A 22,879-nucleotide genomic window follows, 5' to 3' on the forward strand; every position below is an offset into this window, starting at 1 on the left:
GAATTCAAATCTTCAAGTCAGTGCAGGAAGGTGGGCAGGCATTACAAATCCCATTTCACAGAGGAGAAAACTGAGGCTCAGAGAGAAAAGAATGCCCCACAATCAATCACCTTGCTGGCCAATGGAGAGCAGGATAACTGGGTTCCATTTTCATGTCTCTCCGGATCTCAGAATGTCCCTCTAGGTATCACACTGAGATTCTGAGGAAGATATTTGAGGAATGGTCAGGAATCTGAAACCAGCCCAGGGCTAGGGAGCTGGTTTAAGTCACCCATCCCCCGGTAGGGAGTGTCTTGGCCGGAGAAGGTCTGGACACCTTCAGAGCATCGCCTGACCCTCTCCACCTTGCTTCCCTGTTCTGCACTCAACACGCTGTGAGTTTTGACAGGTGAAGCCTCCTCCCTGTGTCTTTTCCTCCACAGTGAAGAATTCAGGGTGCTGTTTAATGGAAGGGTGGAGAGTTATTTCCACAGAACCCCCTCCCCACGCTCTAGGTTGCCCCACACGCTGCCCAGGAGCAGATGGTCCTTTTGGAGTCTAGCACTGTGTGCCCAGGCCTCTCATCTGCATTCCCAGAGTCACCCTGAGCCAGCTCCTGAGCAGGGGTTATTTATTGTCAGCTGCTCCTACTCTCCTCCTGGCAGTAGGTGCCCTCTGTCCCAGAATCCACCTGTGTCCCCAGCCAATTCAAAGCCCTTTACTCCCCCACCCCATGACTGGCAAGCAAGATTCCAGTCTTTCCTTCTGGCCCACGAACTCCTACACATCCTTCAAGGCCCAAATCCCATCTTCCAAGATGCCTCTGCCTCTTCTGAACAATCTTTATTACACCCCTACACATCAGTTTCTCCTTCTCAACACAACACAAATATAGTTGACCACAAAGAAACACAAGTACACACACTTTCACTACACACAACATTTTCGTCTCTCTTCCTTGCAAACTGGGCAGCACACACAGTGTACCAAATGTGCACATCTACTCACGCACACAGGACACCAGGATTTGGTCTCTGCCTGTTTACAGCAGAGACAGTCTCTTTCTACCACACCGACATGCGCGTGCAACAGGCCCCAAACGCACAGCTCACACATCATACAAATACATCTACACCCATTTTTCCTGTGCCTTCCTCTGTCACTCAAAACGCTTCACAACATGCATGCTGTTTCTCCCCTGCACATACAAATGCATATGCACAGCCAGTCATTGGTCCTTCTCTCTGCTTCCCTCCCACCCCCTTCTCTCAACCCCTTTCTCACACACACACACACACACACACACACACACACACACACGGAAGCACGCAATAACAATCCCCAAATATAGTCAGTCTCCGCCTTTCCGTCACATAAACATTCAGGAACGCGGGATCCATCCCTCCCCCGCTTTTGCTGTTTCTCCTCTCCTCTCCTTTCTCCTCCCCTCTTACACACATACAGCTGCAGCGCACTGGGTCACACTCCTGTGCAGGCGCCAGGCAGGAGACAAAGGTCGCCGAGGCTCCCGGTGCCGCGCACCCTGCACCTACGAGCCGCTCCCCGGGCTCCGCCTTTCCCCGGCGCGGGTCTCGGCGAGGTCTGGAACCGGCACCCGGAAGTCCGAGCCCCGGCGAGCTCCTGCGCTCTGGGGTCCGCCAGCCGCTCGGCCACACCGGCGAGCCAAGGGTTAAAGAGCCGGCGGCGGGGAAGGGGGTGGAGGGGGGCCGGCCTCTGGGTGTGATTGGCTTCGCGGCCAGGGCCCCGCGCCCCGCTATTGGCCCCTGGCCGGGTCCGCCCCCCTCCCCAAGACTGGGCGCCCGAGCGGAGCTCGTCCGCGGGGAGCCGAGCGCGCCACCCGGGCCAGCCAGCAGCGCAGTCGGGGTACGCGGCCGGGAGCCGGAGGCCACAGGGAGCGGAGCGCGCGCTATGGTGAGTGCGGTGACGGTCCATCCTCGACGGTGCCCGATGTGGGGCCAGGGGCCGGCCTGGTTCTTGGGGGCCTGAGAGCCGGCTGTACCTCTGAGAAGGCGTGGAGTCTGGGGGCGCGCAGGCAGGGCTCGACTCTCTGGGCGGCGCCGCGCTTGGTTCCGTCGGGGGCGGCCACGCCGAGCTTGGACCCGGTGGGACGTGGAGGGCTTGGGGAGACCGAATCCGTTCGGTTGCAGTTCTGGTTTGGGACGTCTGGAAGCTCCTGGACCCGGCTAGGCTTGGAGACCTCGGTTATCCAGTTGGGTTTGGAGCGGGGGTCGGGGGTAATTCCGAAGAGTCTGGATCCAGTTGGACCTGAGTTTCTCGGGACTCCGGGTGGGTCTGGGCCTGAGGCTCGGCACGGGGCATCGTGGGTGGCCGTACCAAATGCGTTCGGAGGGGTAGGTTGGGACCCTCTGGAACTGCCGATCCTGCTAAGGCCGAAGGAGGTGGAGAGTGGAGGCTGGGCAGCCAGGTTTGTTGTCGGCGGAGACCAGGGGACTCTTGGGAACCCTGCGCCCAGCAATCTGGTCTTCCCAGCATCTGCCAGTGATGGGTCCTCAGAGGAGGAGGGAGGCGATGGCATCAGGGAGAAGGGAGCTGGGGAGGCAGTTTTAGGGTGGTGGTGGTGGTTCTGAAGCCCCAGGGGAGAAACCCATTTGGTCCAGCCTGGGCTTTTTGGGGCTGTTTTAGGGAGAGGCCTGTGTCTGGAAGGAAAGCCAAGACCTTCCAGTCACTTCTCTAGGGTCTGATGATTGGCTCTCCGTCATGGGGGCCAAGGCCACCTACTGACTTGTCTTTGGTTTCCTTCCCCATGGACAGGCCTCTCTGATTCTCTCCGCGCCCTGTAAAGTGGGCACAAGTCACCATGCAGGGCCTGAAGTGGGCATGTACCAGTGATGATGGTGGCTGCCAGACTGAGGGTTACAGCCACCACTTCTCTGTGGCAGAACTGCCAAGCCTGAGGGGGCCCAGGTGGGGGCACAATGGGACCCCCTGCAGACGTGAAGAATCCAGCAGTGACTCATCAGGGCCAACTCCTGCTCTGCCCAGAGCTGGGGTCCCCTTACAACACCCCTTTCCTCCTCCCCAACTAGCATCCGCCTCCCCCTCCACCTCAACTTGCCTCTGCAGAGTCAGTAATAATGAAATTATGGCTTGACTCCACACCCAAAGGTGCTTAGAGCTCATCTTGGATCCAGCCAACCTCCCCGGGCAGGAACCTCTCCCCAGGAATGCTCTGCTTGGACCGTTTCAGGGGCAGAGCTCCCTCCCTGTGGACTGGCACTTGACTTCATGTCTCAGCATATGGGCAGTAAAAGGGGGTGAGACTTTGAGGTCATGTTGTCTACTCTGCCTCCAAGCCTGGCCTGACTTGTTGGTCAGAAAGAAAAGTTTTTCCTCCTTAAACGCCCCCACCAAAGAGAGGTCACCTTGCCTCAGTGACATTTTTCAGAGCCTTACAACCTCAGACTCCCCCTGAGCCTATCAGGAAGACCCCAGGCTTTGGCATCAAACAGATTTGGGTTCAAATTCCAGCTCCTCCACTTCCCCACAAGTTTTATCCTCACCTCTGAGTTTCCTTATTGGTGAAGTGAGGCGAGTCTCAGCTCACAGGGCTGGTGTGGGGATTTGGTGAGGTAACCCGGTGAGAGGGCTTTGCTCAAATTCAGCTTAGGTTTCTTTCTTGTACAGCTTTAAACCTCAAATTGAGAGTTCTGCCTGACATCTAACCGATGTGCTAATCCGGAAAAAGGATTGAAGTTTATCATGTATTAGGGAGAAAAAGCAGACAGTGATACTAACAGAATTATTCATTTGTCCATCATTCAGCAAAGGTTTATGGAATATTTGATGGTACATGATAGGCTAAGCCCTGTGCTAGGGAGGAGAAAAACTGTCATGAACACCATGTTCAGGAAGCTTCTATCGGTCCATATCTGCACAGATGCTCAGGCGAGGTGACGTATCTTTGGGAGAGTAAAGACATCATGCCAGGCCGGGGATCCCTCCCGGCCAGAGAGATGAGAGAAAGCTTCACTGAGCAGGTGACATCTGAATGGAAAGATCATCGAGGTAGGAAGACCCGTGGGAGCAGAGGACCAGAGGTGTGAGAGCACAGGAAATGCTCCCGGACAGGCAGAGTGGGGCTTACCTGGCACCTGGGCACGAGAGCCAGGGAAGAGGAGAAAGTGGGCAAGGGAAATTGCTGGGCCCAGAGAGTCCAAGGCTTAGGCTGGCTGAGGGGGTGGAGCTGCACTATGGATTGTCAACCAGCCTGCGGGTGGGGTGGAGGCTGATGTCGGGCCGCCCCCTCCCCACCCCCATCGTTTTGGTTTCCCTTAAACACTAGTCCTTGTGCTCATTCCTAAGGTGGGGGTGACTCAGGGCCGCTAACGTGTTTATTCCTCGGCTCTCCTGTTCCATGGGGTTTAAATAAACCCAGCATTCCCTCCTCTCCAGCGGCCAAGTTTCCCCTGGCCCCCGGGTTTCTAACAGGATTCAGTTGGAGAGTGTGTGTGCTGTTTCCTGTTGTCCTGGCTGCATCTCCCTGATGGTCCCCAGCTCCCCACCCAGGTCTCTAACCCCTTGGCAGGTAGTCAGCACTGTTCTTAAAGGCCTCAAGTGGAATCCCCACCCCTTGCCCGTCCAGTGCAGGCTTGGGATGAGGGTTCTGAGCAGGCTTTTTCTGTCTTCTGTCTCCAGTTATCCTCATGCCACTCGGCAGGCGCAGAGAGGTGAAGGAGATTGCCCAGGGTCACACAGCAAGATAGTGCCAGAGCAGCCAGGTCTTTGGGGGGTTACCAGGAGACAGGTTGGGGGGGAAAGAGGCTCAACCCAGTGTTTCTAGTCTACTGTTGTGGCACCTTGAGAATGTTCCTTCACGTTCCAAGCTAAGGACTGAGCTTAAAGCTGCCGCTGAGGGGAGGGAATCATCTTCACTGTAAGAGGCTGAGCTGAGAACATGGTCCGGTGCCTAGATTTGAGTCCTGGGTGGACCACCTACTTGCTTTCCTACCAGGTGGGGCGGGTTTGCTCCCTTCTCCGGAAGCCTGCCTGGGGTTCCCAGAGCACAGGAGGACTTTTCCCTTGTCGTGCTGGTAACTAACTGGGTTACTTACATGTTTCCTTGCATCGCTACAATTTTTGGTAAACAGGCATGTTGTCAACTTTTGTTAACGATAAACACATTGTTTCCCAGAAAGAATTGGAGAGACCAGGTCTTATCAGGGAGGAACATGATTTGAGGGGTAAGAAGGCTACCGCGTGGGTTTGGCAGAAAGTTTCAGGCATTAGCCGAGATAACCAGCTTGGCTAAAGTCCACACTTTGATGTCTGTAGTGAGACAAGAACCAGTAGCAACTGTTTACGACTTCTTGTGTTTCCTCTCAATTTTTTCCCTTTCAGTTAACGAGGTAAGCACACCAGCTAGAGTTGAAGTGCTCCATCCATCCATCCATCCATCCATCCATCCATCCATCCCTCCCTCCCTCCCTCCATCCATCCGCTCATTCATTCACCAAGCAAATTTGCTGGGCATCATACCAGGCTTTGGGGCTGCGGTCAGTGTGAGAGAGATGGGTAGGTCTGTGTCCCACAGTCTGGCAGATGGGCAGTAGGGAGCAGGAAATTACAAATGCAATTGCTGTTACCAAGGAGACATGCAGGGTGCTATGGAGCAGATAGGGAAGCCTGGCCAGGGGAGCAGAAGAGGCTCCCTGAGGACTCGACATTGAAGCTGTGGCCTAAGGAATGAGTGGGACCTGGAGAGCATTCCAGGGAGAAGAGGCAGTTATGGGCAAGATGAGGCAAAATACGGTGCGTTTGAGAATTAACTCATCTGAAGGCCCTGAACACAATGCTTAGGGGGTGGCCAGGGGCAGGCGCATGCAGGGGGACTCTTCTTAAAGATCTGGGCCTCCGGCCCTGACAGGTATGGCTCTGTGGGTTGGGCATCGGTCTGCAAAGCTAAAAGTCACCAGTTCACCACCAGTTCACCACCAGTGAGGGTACGGCCTGGGTGGAGAATTCTTTCTCCCACCCAGGAGCGTATGAGAGGCAACTGATGGATGTTTCTCTCTCACATAGATGTTTTTATCTCCCTCTTTCTCCCTCCCTTTCCCTCTCTCTAAAAATAAATAAATTCTTTTAAAAAAGATTTGGGACTTCATCCCGAGGGCTCTGGAGAGCCTCTCGCACTCAGAGGGAAGGGTGATACACAGCAGATGTACATTTTGAGATGGTCGCCCAGGCTGCTTTGTGGAGAATGGGGGTGGGGGGAGGTGCCCGAGGCTGGGAAACCAGCTAAGAGGCCGCTGGAGTGGCCCTGGGAGAGACAACTGTGGCCTGCCCTCTTGTCACAGTCCTCTCCACCCCACACCACACCCCCATCCTGCGGCCCACAGTGGGCAGTGGAGAAGAGGGGCCCTGTTCCCCCCCACAAAGCTCCTTTCCCTGTGGACCGTCTTCCCTGCGTCCTTTCACACGGACAGACGGCAGGGCCCTGCGCCTCAGGGAACTCCAGTCTGTTAAAGGAGGAAAGCCAAGTTCCCAAATGCCTCTGAACAAGGTAGAAAATGGGAAGTGCCCCGTGAGGATGCAGCTCCAGAGTCACCCTGGCTGTGGGTATGTATCAGGGAAGACTTCCCAGAAGAGGTGGCATTTGAGCTTCAGTTAGTGGACTGGAATGTTTCCTAGGAGCCAAGCCTTGGAGAGGTTAAAATAAGGAGACATTCTCCTGTCCTTTAAAGAGTTATAGTCTGTGGGACAAAGTTTAATGAACAAGCTGTGCTGATTGAACCTGCCGTCGGGGGTCTGGGGGGTCTGTCCTTTCCTGACCCCTGAGGGCTGGGGTGGCTGGGACATCTGCAGGCCTGTCTGGGCCCCCTCAGGACTCCTGAGGCTTCTGAGGGGCCACGTTTCTGGAGAATATTCAGGAAATTATCTGAGGGACCATCTAACTTCAGGACCCAGAGACGGGGAGGTGGGCCTGGCTGCTCCATCTTCTTGAAACCACAGAGTGCTTGTGTTAAAAGGGGATTCATAACTATCGAGTTCAAGTCCTCCACTTCACAGGCGGGAGGGCCGAGGGGCGAAATGAGCATCCAGCATTTGCCTGGCACTTAAATGTAACCTTTTCAATCTTCACACCGACCCCAGAAAAGTGGGTTTTTCCCCATTGTAGTTGTAAAAGCAGAGTCTCAGCGATCACTTAGGGAACTGGGGACTGGAGCTAGGCAGTGGCCCCTGATTCCTTAGGATTCTAGTTCAGTCCCAAGCTGCCACTCCATATATCAGGAACCCTGCCTTCCTGGGAAAAGGCCCTGGGGACAAGGATGAAGGGGGATGAGTCAATTAGGCCAAAGGCCTTGGTTGCCGACTGCGGCCCCACTCGGGCCAGGCTGAAATGCTGATCGTTGTCTCTCACCTTCATACCGCACCTGACAGGAAGGCCCTCTGCTCCCCGGTCACCCACTCTTCCTGCCTCCCGCTGCCAGTTAGTGGCAGAGCTGGGACTTAAACCCAAGCCTGTGACTCCCAGCCCTGACCCCGTGTCCCCAGCTTCTGGCTGTCTGAAGGCAAGTCTGCAGTGGCCCCGACTGGAGCTGCCCCAGACTATCTGAACACTTGCCCCTGTGAGCAGGAGGAGCGTCCTGGGGCAGGAGTCTCCTCCTCTCCCCCATCCTCCTGCCCTTGCGTTCCTCGCCTCCTGGGAGAGGAAGGCTGGAGGGCGGGGTGGGTGACAGCCAGGAGGAGTAGGGTTACAGTGTAAACACCGACATGTCAATATTTACCTCAGCCGGGAACCAGAGCCTCCTGCTCCCTGCCTGCCTCCCACTCGCTGCCCATCCAGGTGCACGTGGCCTGCTCCTGCTCCGGGGCTGTGATCTGGTGGCTGGAAGCAACGCCCGGGGTGGGGATCTAGTATCCAGCCCAGGCCCTGGCTTGAATGTTTCGTGTGGCTCTGAGCAAGGCATTCTCCCTTGCTGGGCCCAGTTTTCTCCTCTGGGACAGACTGACTTCAGGGGCCTTTTCAGCCATGGCATGTACGAGTTCCAGCATAATCCTCTGGCTCAGAGCTTGGACTGGCAGTTGGCCAGGCCTGGGTTTGAGTGCCAGCTCTGCCGCTCCCTCACTGTGGGGCCTCGGGCAAGTCACTGACCCCCTCTAAGCTGCGGTTTCTTCATCTGTAAAGTGAGACCCTAATGGTACCTGCTCTGGAGGGCGGTTGGTGAGGATTAATGGGATGGCTCTCGACGGAGTTCTGGGCCCAGGATAAGAACTGAATGCATGGTGGTCGTGGTTGTTTCAGATAAACATTTTATGATTCCCTGAATCCGGATACTGCGTTGCGTCACTTGGGAACTGGAGCCAAGGGTGGGGACTGTAACCTCAAGTCCTCCCGGTACTCAGGGGCCACAGGCTGAGTGAGGGGAGCCCAGGGTTTGAGGAAGCCCCTTGGTCCCCCCCCCCCCACACACACACAGCTGCCCAGCCTCTGGGGTTGCTTTTTACTGGGCAGAGGTCCAGGGCCGAAATGACCTCAGGGACGCATGGCAGGCCATGACGTGGTGAGGGAGGGTGGAGGAGGTGGAAAGCAGAGGAAGGATGCATTTCCTAAGCAACTTTCACAGAAGCACAGAGTCCAATCCAAGAGTCATTTCCTCCAGCTGGCAGAGGAGGGGGCGTGGGGCGGGGACGGGTACCCTGGAGGTGTGGGGAGGGGAGGGCAGCGAGGCAGGGCTGCCCGGACAGCAGAAGTGGGCCTTGGAGACCAGTGGGCCCGGGCTCCAACCCAGCTGCACTGTGGTTTGCCAGGGCACTCTGGACAAGTCCATTATCACCTGTCTGAGCTTTGTTTTTCTCATCTCTGAGTTGGAGCTATTGGGGCCTATTTTGTACGTAGTTGGAAGAGCTTAACCAGGTGCTGTTTCAGAAGAACCCAGCTCCATCCCCGCACACAGGGGGCTCAAGGAGCCTCTGCCTCTCTCATCAGCATGGCAGCAAGAACCACAGCCCACGCTCTTCTGCCTCTCTCTGCGCTTCCTGAGAGCAGGACGGCGCCTTTTAAAAAACTGTGGTATAGTTTACTTACGTGAGATGCACATACCTTGTATAGCTCAATTTTTGCAAATGTACCACCACCTCGGTCAAAAAATAGAACATTTTCACCTCCCCAGAGTTTCCATGGGCCCCCGTCTGTGAGTCCCCCTCCCCAGTGGTCTCTGACCTGCTTTGTGACTCTAGTTTTCCCTGGTTTTGACCTGGATCCGCGTGAATCCATGTACGCTTGGTCTGGTTTACTTTGGCTTCAGCCAACCCTGAATATTCTGTAGCTCACCCGTGCTGCATCTGCTCCTTTCTCAGGCTGCCGTGTACCCACTGGGCGGACGTATGTGCCGGTGTCTGGGCTGCTGTGACACTCTTGCGTGTCTCTTTGTGGACCCAAGCACCCATTTCTCTTGAGCACATACTGAGGAGTGGAGTTGCTGGGCCAGAGGGTCCTGTGTGTTTAACTTCACAGAAACTGCCTCTTGATTGGGAGGGTGGTGCGTGTTCAGGGTGTGTTGTTTACCTCTTTGCCCAATCACCAGATCACAGCGCCAATGCTAGAGGAAGCCCTGGATGAATGTTTTTGAAAGAAGGAAGGAATTTGATTCCTTTCTTTGTCTTAATGCTTCAGATCTGCTCTGTGGGGCCCTGCCCCTGCCCTCAGGGCCCGGCAGCTCTGGGCGGACCCTCTGCCTAGACACCGGGCTTTGGGTCACGCCTTTGGGTTGCACCTGGCATTTGTGGAGGCTGGGAGGAGGTCCTGCTGGGCCTGGAGGTCCCAGGCTGTGAGGCCGTGTGACCCCTGAGGTTGTGTGATCTTCTGCGGATCTTTCCCTTCCCCGGTCCTCAGTTTCCCCTCCTGCAGAATATTGGGTAGGTTGATCATTTTCCTGAGCTTCTGGTGGGCTTCCCCTCATTTGGGAGCCATTTGCTCTCTGCTTCCCCACCCCTGGGGTGGTGTCTGTCCCACCGATGAGCCCCACCTGTTCCGTATCTCCGAGGAAGGGCCCTTTGAGAAAGTGAGCTCTTCATTCTTGGAACCCTCCCCTAGAGCCTCACTGTGAGTCCGCCGTCCTTGGCGAGAGCCCCCAGCAAGAGCACCTGGTGTGGCAACCCCTTCCACGGAGGAGGTCTTGACACCTGGGCATGAATTCTGCCAGTTCCTGGCGCTGTGACCTTGGGCAAGTCACTGCACCTCCCTGAGCTCCAGCAGCCTCACCTGCAGGGTCGTAAGGGTGCAGTGAGGTCCAGCCTCACTGTGGGGACCAAAGCAGATACGGCAGCAAAATCCTTGGTCTCGAGGAGATACATTCTAGGAAAGGAAATCAGACAACACAGGCAAACCAACCCAGAGATGCCTTCAGAGACAGGAAAGACAGGAACAGCGAGGTGGTGGGGAGTAGCTGTGAGGTGGGGAGGGGCCGCCCGAGATGGGTGGGCAAGGAAGGAGGTGATGACAGAGCTGAGACCTGAAGGCCGAGGAGGTGGCCGTCGTGCAAAGATGTGGGAGAAGAGAATTCCGGGCCGAGGGGAACAGCAAGGGCAGACGGCCTGAGACAGGGATGAGGGATGTGGGCTGTTAGATGGGCGGCAGGGAGGCTGATGTGGCTGGACAGAGGGAGCCAGGGGAAAGGAGTAGGAAGAGGTGGCCATGGAGGGGCCAGGGAGGTTGACATTCCATTCTAAGGGTGATGGGGAGGCTCTGCAGGGCTCTAAGTGGGGGGATGAGTCCATTGGGTTTGTTTTACAAAGGTCCTGGCTGCTGTGTGCAGGGTGGACTGTAGGGGGCAGGAGTGAGGCAGGGAGAAGGGTGTCAGGTGAGAGTGGGCTCAGTACATTCAATTGTCCTGAGAGCAAGGAGGCTCCTGTCACTCCAGGATCTGGGATTTTAGCAGCTTCATCAGACGATGTAAGAGAGGGTGACGGGGCATTGCAGAGGCTGCAAAACCGGGCAGCAGAGCACGGTGGGCACAAGTTACCTTTGGAGCCAGTCAGGTTTGTGTTAAAACTTGAACTCAGACTTCCAGGGCGAGTTCAGGATTCTCCCCGAGTGACCACATTGCCACCACCAGGCCCTGTGACCCAGAGAAATGGGGCCGGAAGGGCACAGAGTCAAAGCCTGCCTCCCCCACTTCCGCACACCCCTCTGAGAAGTGAGGGCAGAGGAAGTGATGGCCACAAGGGATCCTCAGCCCCCCTGCGCCGCGGACTGCTGCTCCTACCACCAGCTTCAGGGAATCCTGTGGCTCTGTGGTTTCTGGGTGTCCCGGCCTGATCGGGGGCAGGAGGCAGCCATGAGAAGGCAGGACTTCTTTCTTTGCCCTGAGTGTCAGTGGGTGGTTACACAGCATCCCTCTGGGCTCCTGCGGTGGTAGATGGAGGGAGGGGTGGGCAAGAAAGTTCACAGAGCCACAGAAGGGCTGGGTGGGGGTGGGGCTTCGACGTCACCAAGACCAACATCCTCACAGGGACTCAGCTGCTCAGGAAGGGAAAGAGACTTGCCTACACAGGCGGGTAGCAGCAGGACTCCACATCTAGTGCTCCTTCGGGTTAAAAATCTGTGTTTTGGAGCCAGACAGACCTGGGTTCTAGTCCCAGCTCTGCTCCTTAGTCCCAGATGGGTGGCCTTGAGCCAGCGACTGTCTCGGAGCCTCGATGCTGTCATGTGTGGAGTGGAATGACTGCCACACCTTTCTCATGGTGGTGTTGCAAAGAGCAGTCAGAATGATTCACGGAAAGCTGGAAAGCTCATAGGGCGGTGCACATGATGGGTCGTCAGCAAATGGGAGCTCTTACTAACGTTATTACTGTTGCAGTTCTGTCCTTCAGAGCCTCACGAAGAGCTGGAAAGGACGCTTGTGTGCTAGCCTTCACTGAAGTGGCTTTCTAGTTCTGGTGAACGTGTTTAGGCAGGGAGGCGAGGAAATTTGTCGGCCCACCTTACTGCTGCTTACATGTGCATGCGTGTGCGTGCGTGTGCGTGCGAGGCCTAGGTGGGATGAATGGGGCAGAGAGGCACTAAATGCAGGCCGAGGATGGAGAGCCGACATGCTCACTAATTCCTGTCTGTACAGCGTGGCCCAGGGGTTAAGAGCAGGGGCAATGGGATCAACTTGAACGTGAACCCTGGATCCGCCACTTATCTGTGGTCAAGGCCCTTTTTTAGCAGGTAAAATTTCCTCTCTGCGGCCGGGCTGCCCACCTGTGAAGTGGACATACTAGCCCCCCGCCCAGGGTGGCCACAAACATTGAAGGGGAAAGAGCCGCTGTGAGCACGAGTGACGCGTACCCAGTTCTCCACTCACAGGGGCGGTGTCACTAACATCGGCACGGACATTGGAACCCATCAGGCCTGTTCCTCCTTCCACAGCTGTTCTCAGGAGCTTTCTTTCCTGCTCTGCCTCTTGAAGTCTGGGGTCAACCAGCCTAGCTGTGAATTGCAGCTCTGCCATTTACTTCAGCAACCTCAAGCAAATTCCTTGATTGTCTGTTTCTGCATAACTAAAAGGGGAATAATAACAGCCCTAAACTCACCGAGTGGTTTAAACAAGCAGCATCGTTGAGTACTGAGACCCATGCCTGCCGAGCAGCATCCCTGGAGCTGGGCTCTCCTGCCAGGTGGGCTTGTGCAGGAGCAGAGCCCCCGCCTCTTCTGTGTGCCCAGCACCTGGCAGGGACGGGGTCGGAAGGGATTTGGGGCCTCTTGGGATTAGCACTGACAACGGGTTAAGAGTTAATTAGGTAAAAAGCTAGAGAGAAAAAGATTATAGAGACGGGAATGGCATGTGCAAAGGCCCTGAGGTAGGTGACCTATAGCTTGTTCAGTGTAGTTGGAGTACAAAGCAAGGGCAGGAGTGAGCTGAGGTGAGGCTGAGAGGTCACCAGGGAGAGGGTACCATGGGGCCATGTAGACCAGGTGAGAGATTTGAACTTCATCCCAGAGCAGTGGGAAGCTGTGTGTGTGTGTGTGTGTGTGCGCGCGCGCGCGCGCTTGTATTTTCAAATCAATAAATATTAGGTTTCATTTGTTTTTCACCAAGATCCCACCGAAGCTTGCAAAGGAAGAAAAGGCAAACGTTTCTAACTGTCAGGGTGGAAGGCCCACTGGGCCGTGAAAGGGGTGCCAGCAGGGGAGATGGCAGGACCTGACTTGCCCTTTAATAAACTCACTCTGGCTGCTGAGCAGAGATGGATGGGGTGGGGGGGGAGAAGCTGGTGGCAGACAGTGGTGAGGGAGGAACAGGCGGAGATAGTGAGGGGTGGGATGGACTAGGCTCAGTGGCTGATGAGGATGGGTCGGGGGTCCCGCCCATACTGCTCTGACGGGAGAACAGAGCCCAGAAAGGTGTCTGAGCCGATGTGGGCCAGGTCACATGGCTTGTCAGTGGCAGGGACTCCCATCCCAGGCAGGGGCCAGATTCTTGGTAACTGGCTGCACCCCCTCCTCATGCTTCCCAGCCCCAAGCCCCCTGCCCTCTCCCTGCCACAGCCTGGTAGCTGCAGGGGAAGGGAGGGTTTACACAGACTCTGTCTGGAAGCATCAAACAGGGCGGGGCTGTGCTCTGACCTCCAGATTCTTTTCCTGTGACCTCTGGGCCTCTGAGCGCCTCCCTGGGCTTTGAAGGAGTCCACAGAAGTGGGGCAGGGGGCGGAGGCTGGAGCCACCCTGCACAAACAGCCCCTCGATGCGCAGCGGTGGGAGCCGTCCAAGGATGTGGGGAGGTGCCCTGCCAGGAGAGAAAGGAGACACGGGGCCAAAGGCTGGGCCTCTGCCAATGGGGTCTCCACAGAAGCGGAGAGATGCCTGTCCTCCAAACCTCACTGCTGGTTGCCATTTAAGATTTCCTTTTTCTTCTCCCAGTTAACCCCATTGAGCAAATAAGACCTCTGAGATGTTCAATTAAACGAACTTGTAACTTGGCAGGCCTCTCCTACCTTCCACTGGTCTAAGCCATTCTCTTCTGGGATTCAAGATGGCCCATAACTCTCTGTCATGAACCTCTTCTCCTCTGTGTCTGAACCCACATTCTCTTCTTTGGGGTTCAGGTCCTCCTTTTTCTTGCCAGGTTCCAGAAACCTGCCGTCCCCTTAGAACTCCTCTCTCTGGGAATTGCCCCTGGACCCTGAACCCTGGCCTGACTTCTGGGGACTCCCCTGGAGACCAAGCACCCCCCCTCACACACGCCAGTCCCCTGAGGTCCTGTGTACCCCCAGGGACTGAGCCCTTCTCACCCTGACACAAACTAGGCACTCAGGACATGGGTTCTCCTCTTCCTTCCATGCCCCTTTCTGGCCTCCCACCTTGTGGCCCCTCCTGAGCTCCCGCTGACCCCAGGAAGGATATTTTTGCTCAGGGAGCCGCGTGCTCTGTGGCAGCAGAGTCTGGGAAGCAGCTATCATTGGCTGAGAACGTTGGGCGGGACAAAGACGAGGGCCGAGAGGGGGCAGGAAAAACCCTCGGTGCTTCTGGCTCAGCCCCCCACTGCCAATATCCTGTTGGGTCGGGGTGGGGCAAGTTCGGGACAAGCCAGAGAAGGCACTCTGTTGTGGGAACCATTGCACTGGGGGGAAGTGGGCATCAAGCTGGAAATGGGGTAGGCAGGTGAAAGAGCCGGTGATGGCTTCGAGGAGAAGCCAGGATCTCCTCGAGCCGCTGGCTGATGACAGGACAGTACCAGGACCCCGAGTACGTGTGTAGCTCTTTGTAACACCTGCCCCCACGTTCTCCCTCTGTGCAGCAGGAGGCGGGAACCACAGTGCGGGGAGCAGCCTGTGCACTGACTGATTTCATTACAGCCAGCTCCAAAGGGATGGGTGCAGTTGCATCCCCATTTAACAGATGAGAAAGGTGAGGCTTGCTGAGGCTCCCCAGCTGTGATGCTGTGGAGCGTCTGCTTCGGGGTTGAGGGCGGGTGTGCTTGTGGCTCAGAAAGGCTGTCTTTCGGCCACAAAGAGAACGGAGGCCAGCGAAGGGGGGCGAGAAGGTCACTCTGGAAGCCTGTCTGGGGGGCTGTCTGGAGGGGAGCAGGTGGTACCCTTTTGGGAGGGTTCAGACAGTTGGAAGCAAGTTCCGAGCCAGATCAGGAGCTGGCCCTGTTCTGTCCTCCAGGCGTTCACACCCTTGATTGTGACCGTAACTCCGCTGTCCCGGAGAGGAAGTCCTCACGGGCAGACAGACCCTGGTTTTGGGGGCATGTCTGCCCTCTGCAGATGCCCGGCAGGGGAGTGGCCCTTCCCAGGGCCAAAGTCAGGACGGAGAACAGGCTTTCCTGTGCCAGGCGGGTGGTCCTGGGGTGGGTGTAATGTTCCTGTTGTCACTAGGGACACGTCTCCATGCGTTAGTGCTGGCTCCTGGAGAAGTAAAACCTAACAGAGAAAACTGCATGTTGCAGCCGTTCTGACCCCCGTGCATTTCGCGGTGATTCGGAGAAGAACAAGACCCGGAGCAAAGTGCAAGGGGGCATTTCTGCTGGTGACCTCTGACCCTGCCGTGGAAGGATTTTTCCCATAGGCCCATTTTCTCTCCCCGGTGATTTGTGAGTTTTCTTGCTGTCCCCAGGTAGCAGTGAGTCAGCCATAAAGATCCTCTGGGAAAGTCCAAAGGAATTTTTCTTCACCATCAGGTTTCATTTTCACGAAGCTGGGTGACACCCAGTGACACTCCTGAGGTGGGGTGAGGAGAGACAGGCTCGTTCCACTGGCTGCTTGTCTCTGCCTCCCTCGCCTCCATGTGCGCCCTGCCTTCCCGGGGCCCAGAGCTGTCCCGGCCCAGCGCTGGGCCTCTCCAGGGAAAATGAGTCATTTCTTCAACCGTGAATGTTTCTCTTTATGTGGAAAGAAGGGAAAAAGGAGTGGAGGTTGGGGGAGCCTCTCTTGGCCCCTCCAAACTAGTTTCTCAGCCAGGAAGAGTACTCTGGCCACGGAGGGGGCGGGGGACATCCAGATGCAACAAAGCAGCCCTGACGGCCCCTGGGATCACCCTGGGTGGAACAGTGCCGGCTGACCCAGTGTGGGGGTCCACGCCCCTGAGCAGCCCGCCTGCCTGCTTCCTCTGCCCACCCAGTGCCCTCAGTGGGGCATCAAGGTCCATTCTGCCCCTTGACATCTGTCTCTCTTTTTAATCCTCACCCCAGGACCTGCCTGTTGACTTTTTAGAGCCAGAGGAAGGGAAGGAGAGAGGGAGGGAAAGAGAGAAATGTCGGTATGAGAGAGAAACATTGGTCGGTTGCATCCCAACCAGGGACCAAACCTGAAACCTAGGCATGTGCCCTGACCGGCAGTCGAACCCGTGGCGTTTTTGGTTTGTGGGATGGCCTTCCAACCAACTGAGCCACACCCGCCAGGCCTTGACATCTCTTAAACCTGGTCAGCTTAAGAAGGTATGGGGGTAGCAAAGTGCTCCTTGTAGCCTGGAAGATGTGCCCCCCCCAAACCCCCAGTCCTCTTCTCCTAAGTCCCCTGTGATCTTTTCAACTGCCTGCAGGACACTTGTACCAGCCCTGTTGATTGGCTCCTCCGAGGACCTGGAATCTGGCTTCAGCAAGGAAGACAGGTGTGATGGTCTCGGTCAATGAGTGGTGTCTGCCAGGGCCTGGGGACTGGGGGGATGCACAGAGAGGCTGCCCATCGCTTCCTGGAGAGGAGCTGATGGCCTGCGTTCAGCCCTGTGCGCCCCCCCGGTTCCCTGTCGTTTTCTAGCTAAATGATTTCACCTCTTTGAGACTCACTTTTCCCATCTGTACAACAGGGCAAATAATCACCCTCACAGCTTCGAAAAACAAAGGAAATGAGTCTGCCTTCGAGTCTTGACTCAGGTGTCACCTGAGAGAGGCTTTCCCGGCCACCCTGCTGAAAAGCATCCCCCTCCCACGTTCTGTCCCCCCTCCCTGCTGGGTCTTTGTCCTGCACACTCACCACAGTCTGACATACTCCGCATTTTACTTGTTTCATTTACTCTGGCTCCTCCCACTAACATGCAAGGATTTCTGTTTGTCAGTTCCCTGGTATTTCCACCAAGAACAGTGCTGGCACGTAGTAGGCACAGGCATGTAACTATATGTAAAAAGAATAAGTAACTGAAAAGAAAATGAATGAAGTGAGCCCCTGGCACAGTGCCTAGCTGGTCATAGGGACCAGGAGGGTTTCGGCTCCCCTCTCCTCTCCGCCTTCTCTTTAGCCGCTGTTCTGGGGTGTTCAGCGCTTTCTCCTCCCACTCTCCCAAGGCCAGCTTTTCCACCCTTGAGGTTTCATGCGTAATTTTTATATTTGGATGTTTCGTACTAGTGCATGAGCTTGCCCTGGGGAACATAGGGGGAATTGTAAAATGAAAAGTTCTGGTTTGGAGGAGAATGCAAAATCGGCATGACTCTTTAAAAATACTTTATGTATTTTTTTTAATGTCTTTTATTTATTTATTTATCTTTAGAGGGAAAGGGAAGGAGAGAGGGAGAGAAACATCAGTGTATGGTTGCCTGTCGTGTGTCCCCTGCTGGGAACTGGCCTGCAACCCAGGCATGTGCCCTGACCGGGAGTCGAACTGCGATTGTCTGGTTCGCAGGCCCGTGCTCAATCCACTGAGCTACACCAGCCAGGGCCTTTATGTATTTTTTAGAGAGAGGAGAAGAGAGGGAGAAGGAGAGAGAGAAACATCAGTGAGCAAGAGAACATCTATCCTCTTGCCTCTTGACACCCCCCATCTGGGGACCTGCCCTGCCATGAGGGCATTTGCCTGACCAGGAATCGAACTGGTGACCTTTTGGTTTGCGGGGTGATGCCCAACCCACTGAGCCACACTGGTCAGGCCTGGCTTGACTTTTTAAGATGAAAATTAATGAGGTTGCAGTGAAGGCTGTTAGCTGTGTCCTCAGATGCCCCCGGGTACCAGATTACTCTCTCAGAGCCTTGGGAGAAGTAAGAAGAGCCCCGATTTTGGAAACGGTCCCCACCTCAGCACCCCAGGGCCTGCCCTGCCCCTAAGCCCCCTGAGGAACGTGGTGGTTCCTCCCGCTGCAGATCCAAGCCCACCTCGCCCTGGGCCCCGCCCACTCCTCTTCTTGACAACCCCCCTCATTTCTTTTTAAAAGAATCCCAGAAGCAAGATTCCTGCAACCTCTTTTTTTTAAAAATAAGCCTTTTATTTGAGAATAATTTTAGGTTTACGGAAAAGTTGCAAAATGATACCGAGTTTTTGTATACTCCTCCCCCAGTTTCCCCTGATAGTGACATCTTACATGACCATGGTGCATCTGTCAAAACTAAGACACCAGCACTGGTACACCCCAGTTAAACTGCACACTCTGCCCCTATTTCTCCAGTGTTGGTGCTAATGTCCTCTTATGTGTCACCGTTCCATCTAGGACACTTATTACCTTCAGTCATCATGTCTCCTTAGCCTCCGCTGGTCTGTGACAGCTTCTCAGGGCGGGTGGGTATTTTGTAGAATGTCCCTCAGTTTGGGGTTGTCCTGTGCCTTCTCTCAGCTGTGTGTTGGAGTGGTCCCCAAGGTCCTCGCCATGCTCTCCGCCTGTCTCCTCTTGCCCCGATGCTGCCCTTCTCCGGTGACGGCCACCCCTGCTGCTGCCCTCCTGCCTCCGAGACCTGCACCTTACCTGCCCCGCTCACCTCAGCACCAGCGTCCTGTGCAAAGTTGCATTGAAACACCTCCTTGACCAAGTTCTATCAATATTCTGCCTCCTCTTCTACTTTCCACCCCTCGCCTTCACTGGCCTCGGGTGTCTAACACTCTCCTAAAGGCAAAGCCTCTCCCTTGCCCCCCTCGCCCCCAGCCTCACCCCTGCAGCTTTTCCTCCTCGCTGACACCTCTTACCCTGTCACAGTCCAGCCTGAAACCCTTCCTTGGCTCCCCGTTACCCTGGGGGCAAGTTTGGCTTTCTCTGCCCTGTCCTCTCTGCTTCCACCAGACAACTGCCATTCCCAGAGTGCAACTCACTTTTCTCTCCACCTCCACCCCTTTGCACATGCTGTGCCCTCTCCGGCTGTTCCCTGCCATGAGAATGCATTCTATGAGTGTCAAGACCTCATTTGGCTTGTTACCCAGTGTCCCTCTGGTACCTTGGACAGTGCCTGGCATGCAGTGGGTGACAGATAAATTCCTGGTAATCAATGTAAGGAGAGTGCGGGGTGGGGGGTGGGGAGGTAAGAAAACCCTTTATCAGATACTCTCAGACGAGCATGAAATCGCAGCAGTGACAAATGCTGTACACATAAGGGACCTGGTGCTGCCGTGCCTGAAGGAGGGGGTCTGACCTAGTTGGAGGTCAGAGAGGGCTTCTCTGCAGACAGGACACTCTAACTCCGATCCGAAGGAGAGGCGATGTGAATTAGGTGAGAAGGGAAGAGCGCTCTAGGCACAGGGGACAGCGTATGCAAAGGCCCTGTGGTTTAAGGGAATATGAAGGACTAAAATAAACGCGGAGTCATGGGGACATATTGTGAAATGAGGCTAAACAGGGAACAGGGCCTGAGCCTGAGGTCTTTGAATGAGGTTTCAGTGCCAGGGTGGGGGGAGAGGAAGCGCGGGGAGAGAAGGAGTCATGATTATGTCCAAGCTGTGTGACCTTGGGCAGGTCGTATTCAGTCTGCCTGAGCTTCAGTCTCGTCGTCTGTAAAACCAGGGCAGAACCACCTACTCTGCAGGGTCGTTGTGTGGATAAAATGAAATAAATGCAGTGCATTATGGTGCCTGGTTGGGTGTTTGGTAAATGTCTGGTTTCCTCCCTCCCTCTGTCCACCCCCCACCCAGCTGCAAGCTGTGAAGTGCCATTAACAAGCCCTTGTTGAGGCGTCCTGTTTGTTCCCAGGCTGTCCCTTCTTCCCTCCCATCTCAGGAGCCCAGAACTGTCCCTGCAGGCCACCACGGGCCTCTACCTCGGAAAGAAGGCAACGCCTGATTGTCCCTCGCAGCCCAGACCCACCTCATGCTCTAACCAGCAAGGTGCTAGGACCCCAGTGGCCTGCCTTTCCCTGAGTCCTGCCGGGACCAGGAGCTGAAGGAAAGCAGGTCCCTCAGCTGGGCTTACACTGGCACAGGTGTGTCCTCACCTGCAGGGGCTGTTCTGATAACTCAGGAGTCCACCCAGCCCGCCCACCTGCCCACTTGTCCTGGGAGCGCCATTTGTCCTGCTCTGTGGTGGCAGTGGCCACTGTTTCCCAAGTATTCCTACCCTGCTAGGAATGCTCTGTAATCATTGCCCTGTTTAAGGCACGAGCTGTCACGCAAGGCACGAATCGATGTCCCCTTTTTACAAATGAGGGCACTGAGACCCGTGGAGGTGACGTGATATTCCCAAGTTCTCCCAGCTTGCTGGCGGCAGAGGTGGAATGAAAGCAGGCTGACCTCTCCTGGGAGACGCAGCGCCCCATGCTGCCTCCTGTTGGACTCGGAAAGGTCAGGGACCCGGGGAGTTAGCAGCCAGTGCTTCTCAACGCAGGTGCTGTGGGCACTGGGAGAGAAGCACTGTAAAAAGTTCTGCAGGACCGTCCCCCACGTCGCAGGGCGTTAACAGCCGTGGCCCCAGGATTAAATGCTAGTACTCTCCGGTCATTTGGCAACTAGAAATGCCCCCCACCATATACAACACCTCCTTAGAGGCATAGAAAGGCCCCTGTTTGAGACCCGTTGACAATCCAATAAAAAGGATGTTAATGTTAATACCTGCTAATAATACCAAGGGCCTGGCATGTACTAAGTGCTTAACCTATATGCTTTTATGTATTCTTATCTGATATAGGTACCATTAATTGACCCATTTTACAGATGAGAAAATAGAGGGTCAGAGAGGTTAAGTGATTTGCCCAAGATCACACAGCTAGTTAATGGTAGAGGCAGGATTTGAATTTATGTTTCCATTTTTAAGAGAAGACGCAGAAAAGGCAGTTGATTTGTCCAAGGTCACTCATCAAGTGAACTTCAGGGATGGGATGTGAACTTGGAACAGTGCTTTTCCCATTCCATATGATGCTCGGAAGGACAGAGACAAGCCTCCTGTCCTTGGCTGACAGCTGGCAAGAGGAGCCACTGGCCTGCGGTTGAGGGAGGGTTTCCGCCCCCACAGCCTGCGGGCCCAGGGTCCTGGGAGCCCTGAAGCTTGGGTCCCCCACTGTCCCCTCCGCCCAGACACCTTCGCTGTGTTTGCCGGCGCGCTCTGTCCCTCGCCTCTTTTCTCCCCCTCCGTCCCCCTGACCTCGTGCCCTCGGGCTGCTCTCATCGCCCCCCGACCCCAGCCTTAGTTTCTGTCTTCAGTACCGGGAATTATTATTTTTTTTAAAGATTTTATTTATTTATCTTTAGAGGCTAAGGGAAGAAGAGAGGGAAAGAAACATCAATGTATGGTTGCCTCTCATGCATCTCCCACCAGGAACTGGCCCGAAACCTAGGCATGTGCCCTGACTGGGAATCGAACTGCGATCCTCTGGTTTGCAGGCCCGCACTCAATCCACTGAGCTACACAGCCAGGGCAGGAATTACTATTTCTACCTTTTGTGGGGTGGAACGGTTTAGGGGACCAGGTGACAAAACTGGTGTGGGGAAGGTGCCAGCTGGATGCCAGGTGCGTTTTCCAGGCTCAGGAAATGTTTGCTGAATCCGAACCCGCTTGTCCTTACCGACTCCATTCTTCGATCGTCCCTCTGTCTGTCTTTCCTTTCTCTTCTCTCTGTCTCTGGGCTTCTCTGTCCCCACCTGGCTAAGCATTTAGACTAGCTTCTGACTTCTGGGGTCAAAATGACACCCTTGCTGTCTCCTGTGTCAAAGTTGGCACCGCCTCTTTTGTGACAAGGCCAGAGGCCTTGGGGTGGGACACGTGGGGGGAGGGCCCATCACAGCCCAGCTCCTGCCCTGGGCCTGCTCTGTGTACCAGCCGGGTGAGAAACACTGATTCATCTTTTGTCCTCAGAGCATCTTCTGTTGTTTCCATGCCAGCCATGCAGCCAGGTCCCTTGGCCAAGGGCCACCGAGTTCCTCACGGGGTGGCCACAGTCACAGGAGGGAAGCATTTGTGAGGAGGCCCGAGGTGGGCAGCCCTGACCTGTCCCCAGTCTTCACAGAGGGGAGTGGCAGTCTAGGCTCGGGGGAGCTGTTGGGTCTCCTGGTTTCACCTACGCACACCCCTGTCCCCAGTCCGACTCGCCGGGAAGCTATCCTGTGACCTCTCTCTGAGCCTCAGTCTCCTCGTCTGTAAAATGGAATAATGCTGACCTCAGGAGTTGCTCCAGCCAGGTGGGGGCAGTGGTGGGGGAGCCAGGGGAAGCCCTCCTGAGAGCGCCAGAGAGAGGAGAGAGATAGAAGGACTAGACCAATGAGAAGTGGCCAGGGACACTGCGCTGTTTCATTACGACTTGGGGGTCCAGCAGATCTGCCCCTTCCAAGCCGCACGGTCTTATGGAAGCACCCTTCCCTTTCTGAGCCTCGGTTTTTCCTTCTCAAAAATAAAAATAATTCGTTACATGTGGATTCCCTGTGAAGGCGCTGACTGGCCATAGCAATACAGGGAAGGCCATTTCCTGTGGTCAACCTTGCGTGCCCCGGCCTGGGTCCCCAACAAACCCTTGTCTTTGGCATGGCCATCGGGCACCAGACATGCTCTTCCACGTGGGGAGCTCCTCCTGGGCCAGTCGCTCACAGACTTTCTCAGGAAGACGAGCCCCGCTCTGTAAATGTCCCAGCCTGTTATCTGGCCTTCCCCAGGGCCCTGCGATTTCTGGTTTGTGTCATGTCTTATCTCCCCCAGGATGACAGAGGCGGCCTGGGAAAAGCCAGGCTTGTGGCTTTGAGTCAGTGGCTGGGGTTTGAGCCCCTGGCGCTGCCCCTCACTGGCTGTGGGACCCTCGGGCAAGCACCTTCACCTCTTGGAACCTC

General features: G+C 55.6%; 1 protein-coding gene across 1 annotated transcript in view; it reads left to right on the forward strand.

Annotated features, from left to right (window-relative positions):
- The first annotated feature begins 1,458 nt into the window (after positions 1-1,458).
- The window catches only part of ECE1 (endothelin converting enzyme 1), a 97,948-nt gene continuing 76,527 nt past the window's right edge, over positions 1,459-22,879 (forward strand). The window contains exon 1 of the mRNA XM_037135868.2: positions 1,459-1,911. Coding sequence (XP_036991763.2) covers positions 1,909-1,911 — 3 coding nt within the window. The 5' untranslated portion in view covers positions 1,459-1,908. The remainder of the gene's footprint in view (positions 1,912-22,879) is intronic.

This window comes from Artibeus jamaicensis, unplaced genomic scaffold, assembly GCF_021234435.1.
Source record: "Artibeus jamaicensis isolate MK-2021 breed Jamaican fruit bat unplaced genomic scaffold, CSHL_Jam_final scaffold_847, whole genome shotgun sequence".
NCBI lineage: Eukaryota > Metazoa > Chordata > Mammalia > Chiroptera > Phyllostomidae > Artibeus > Artibeus jamaicensis.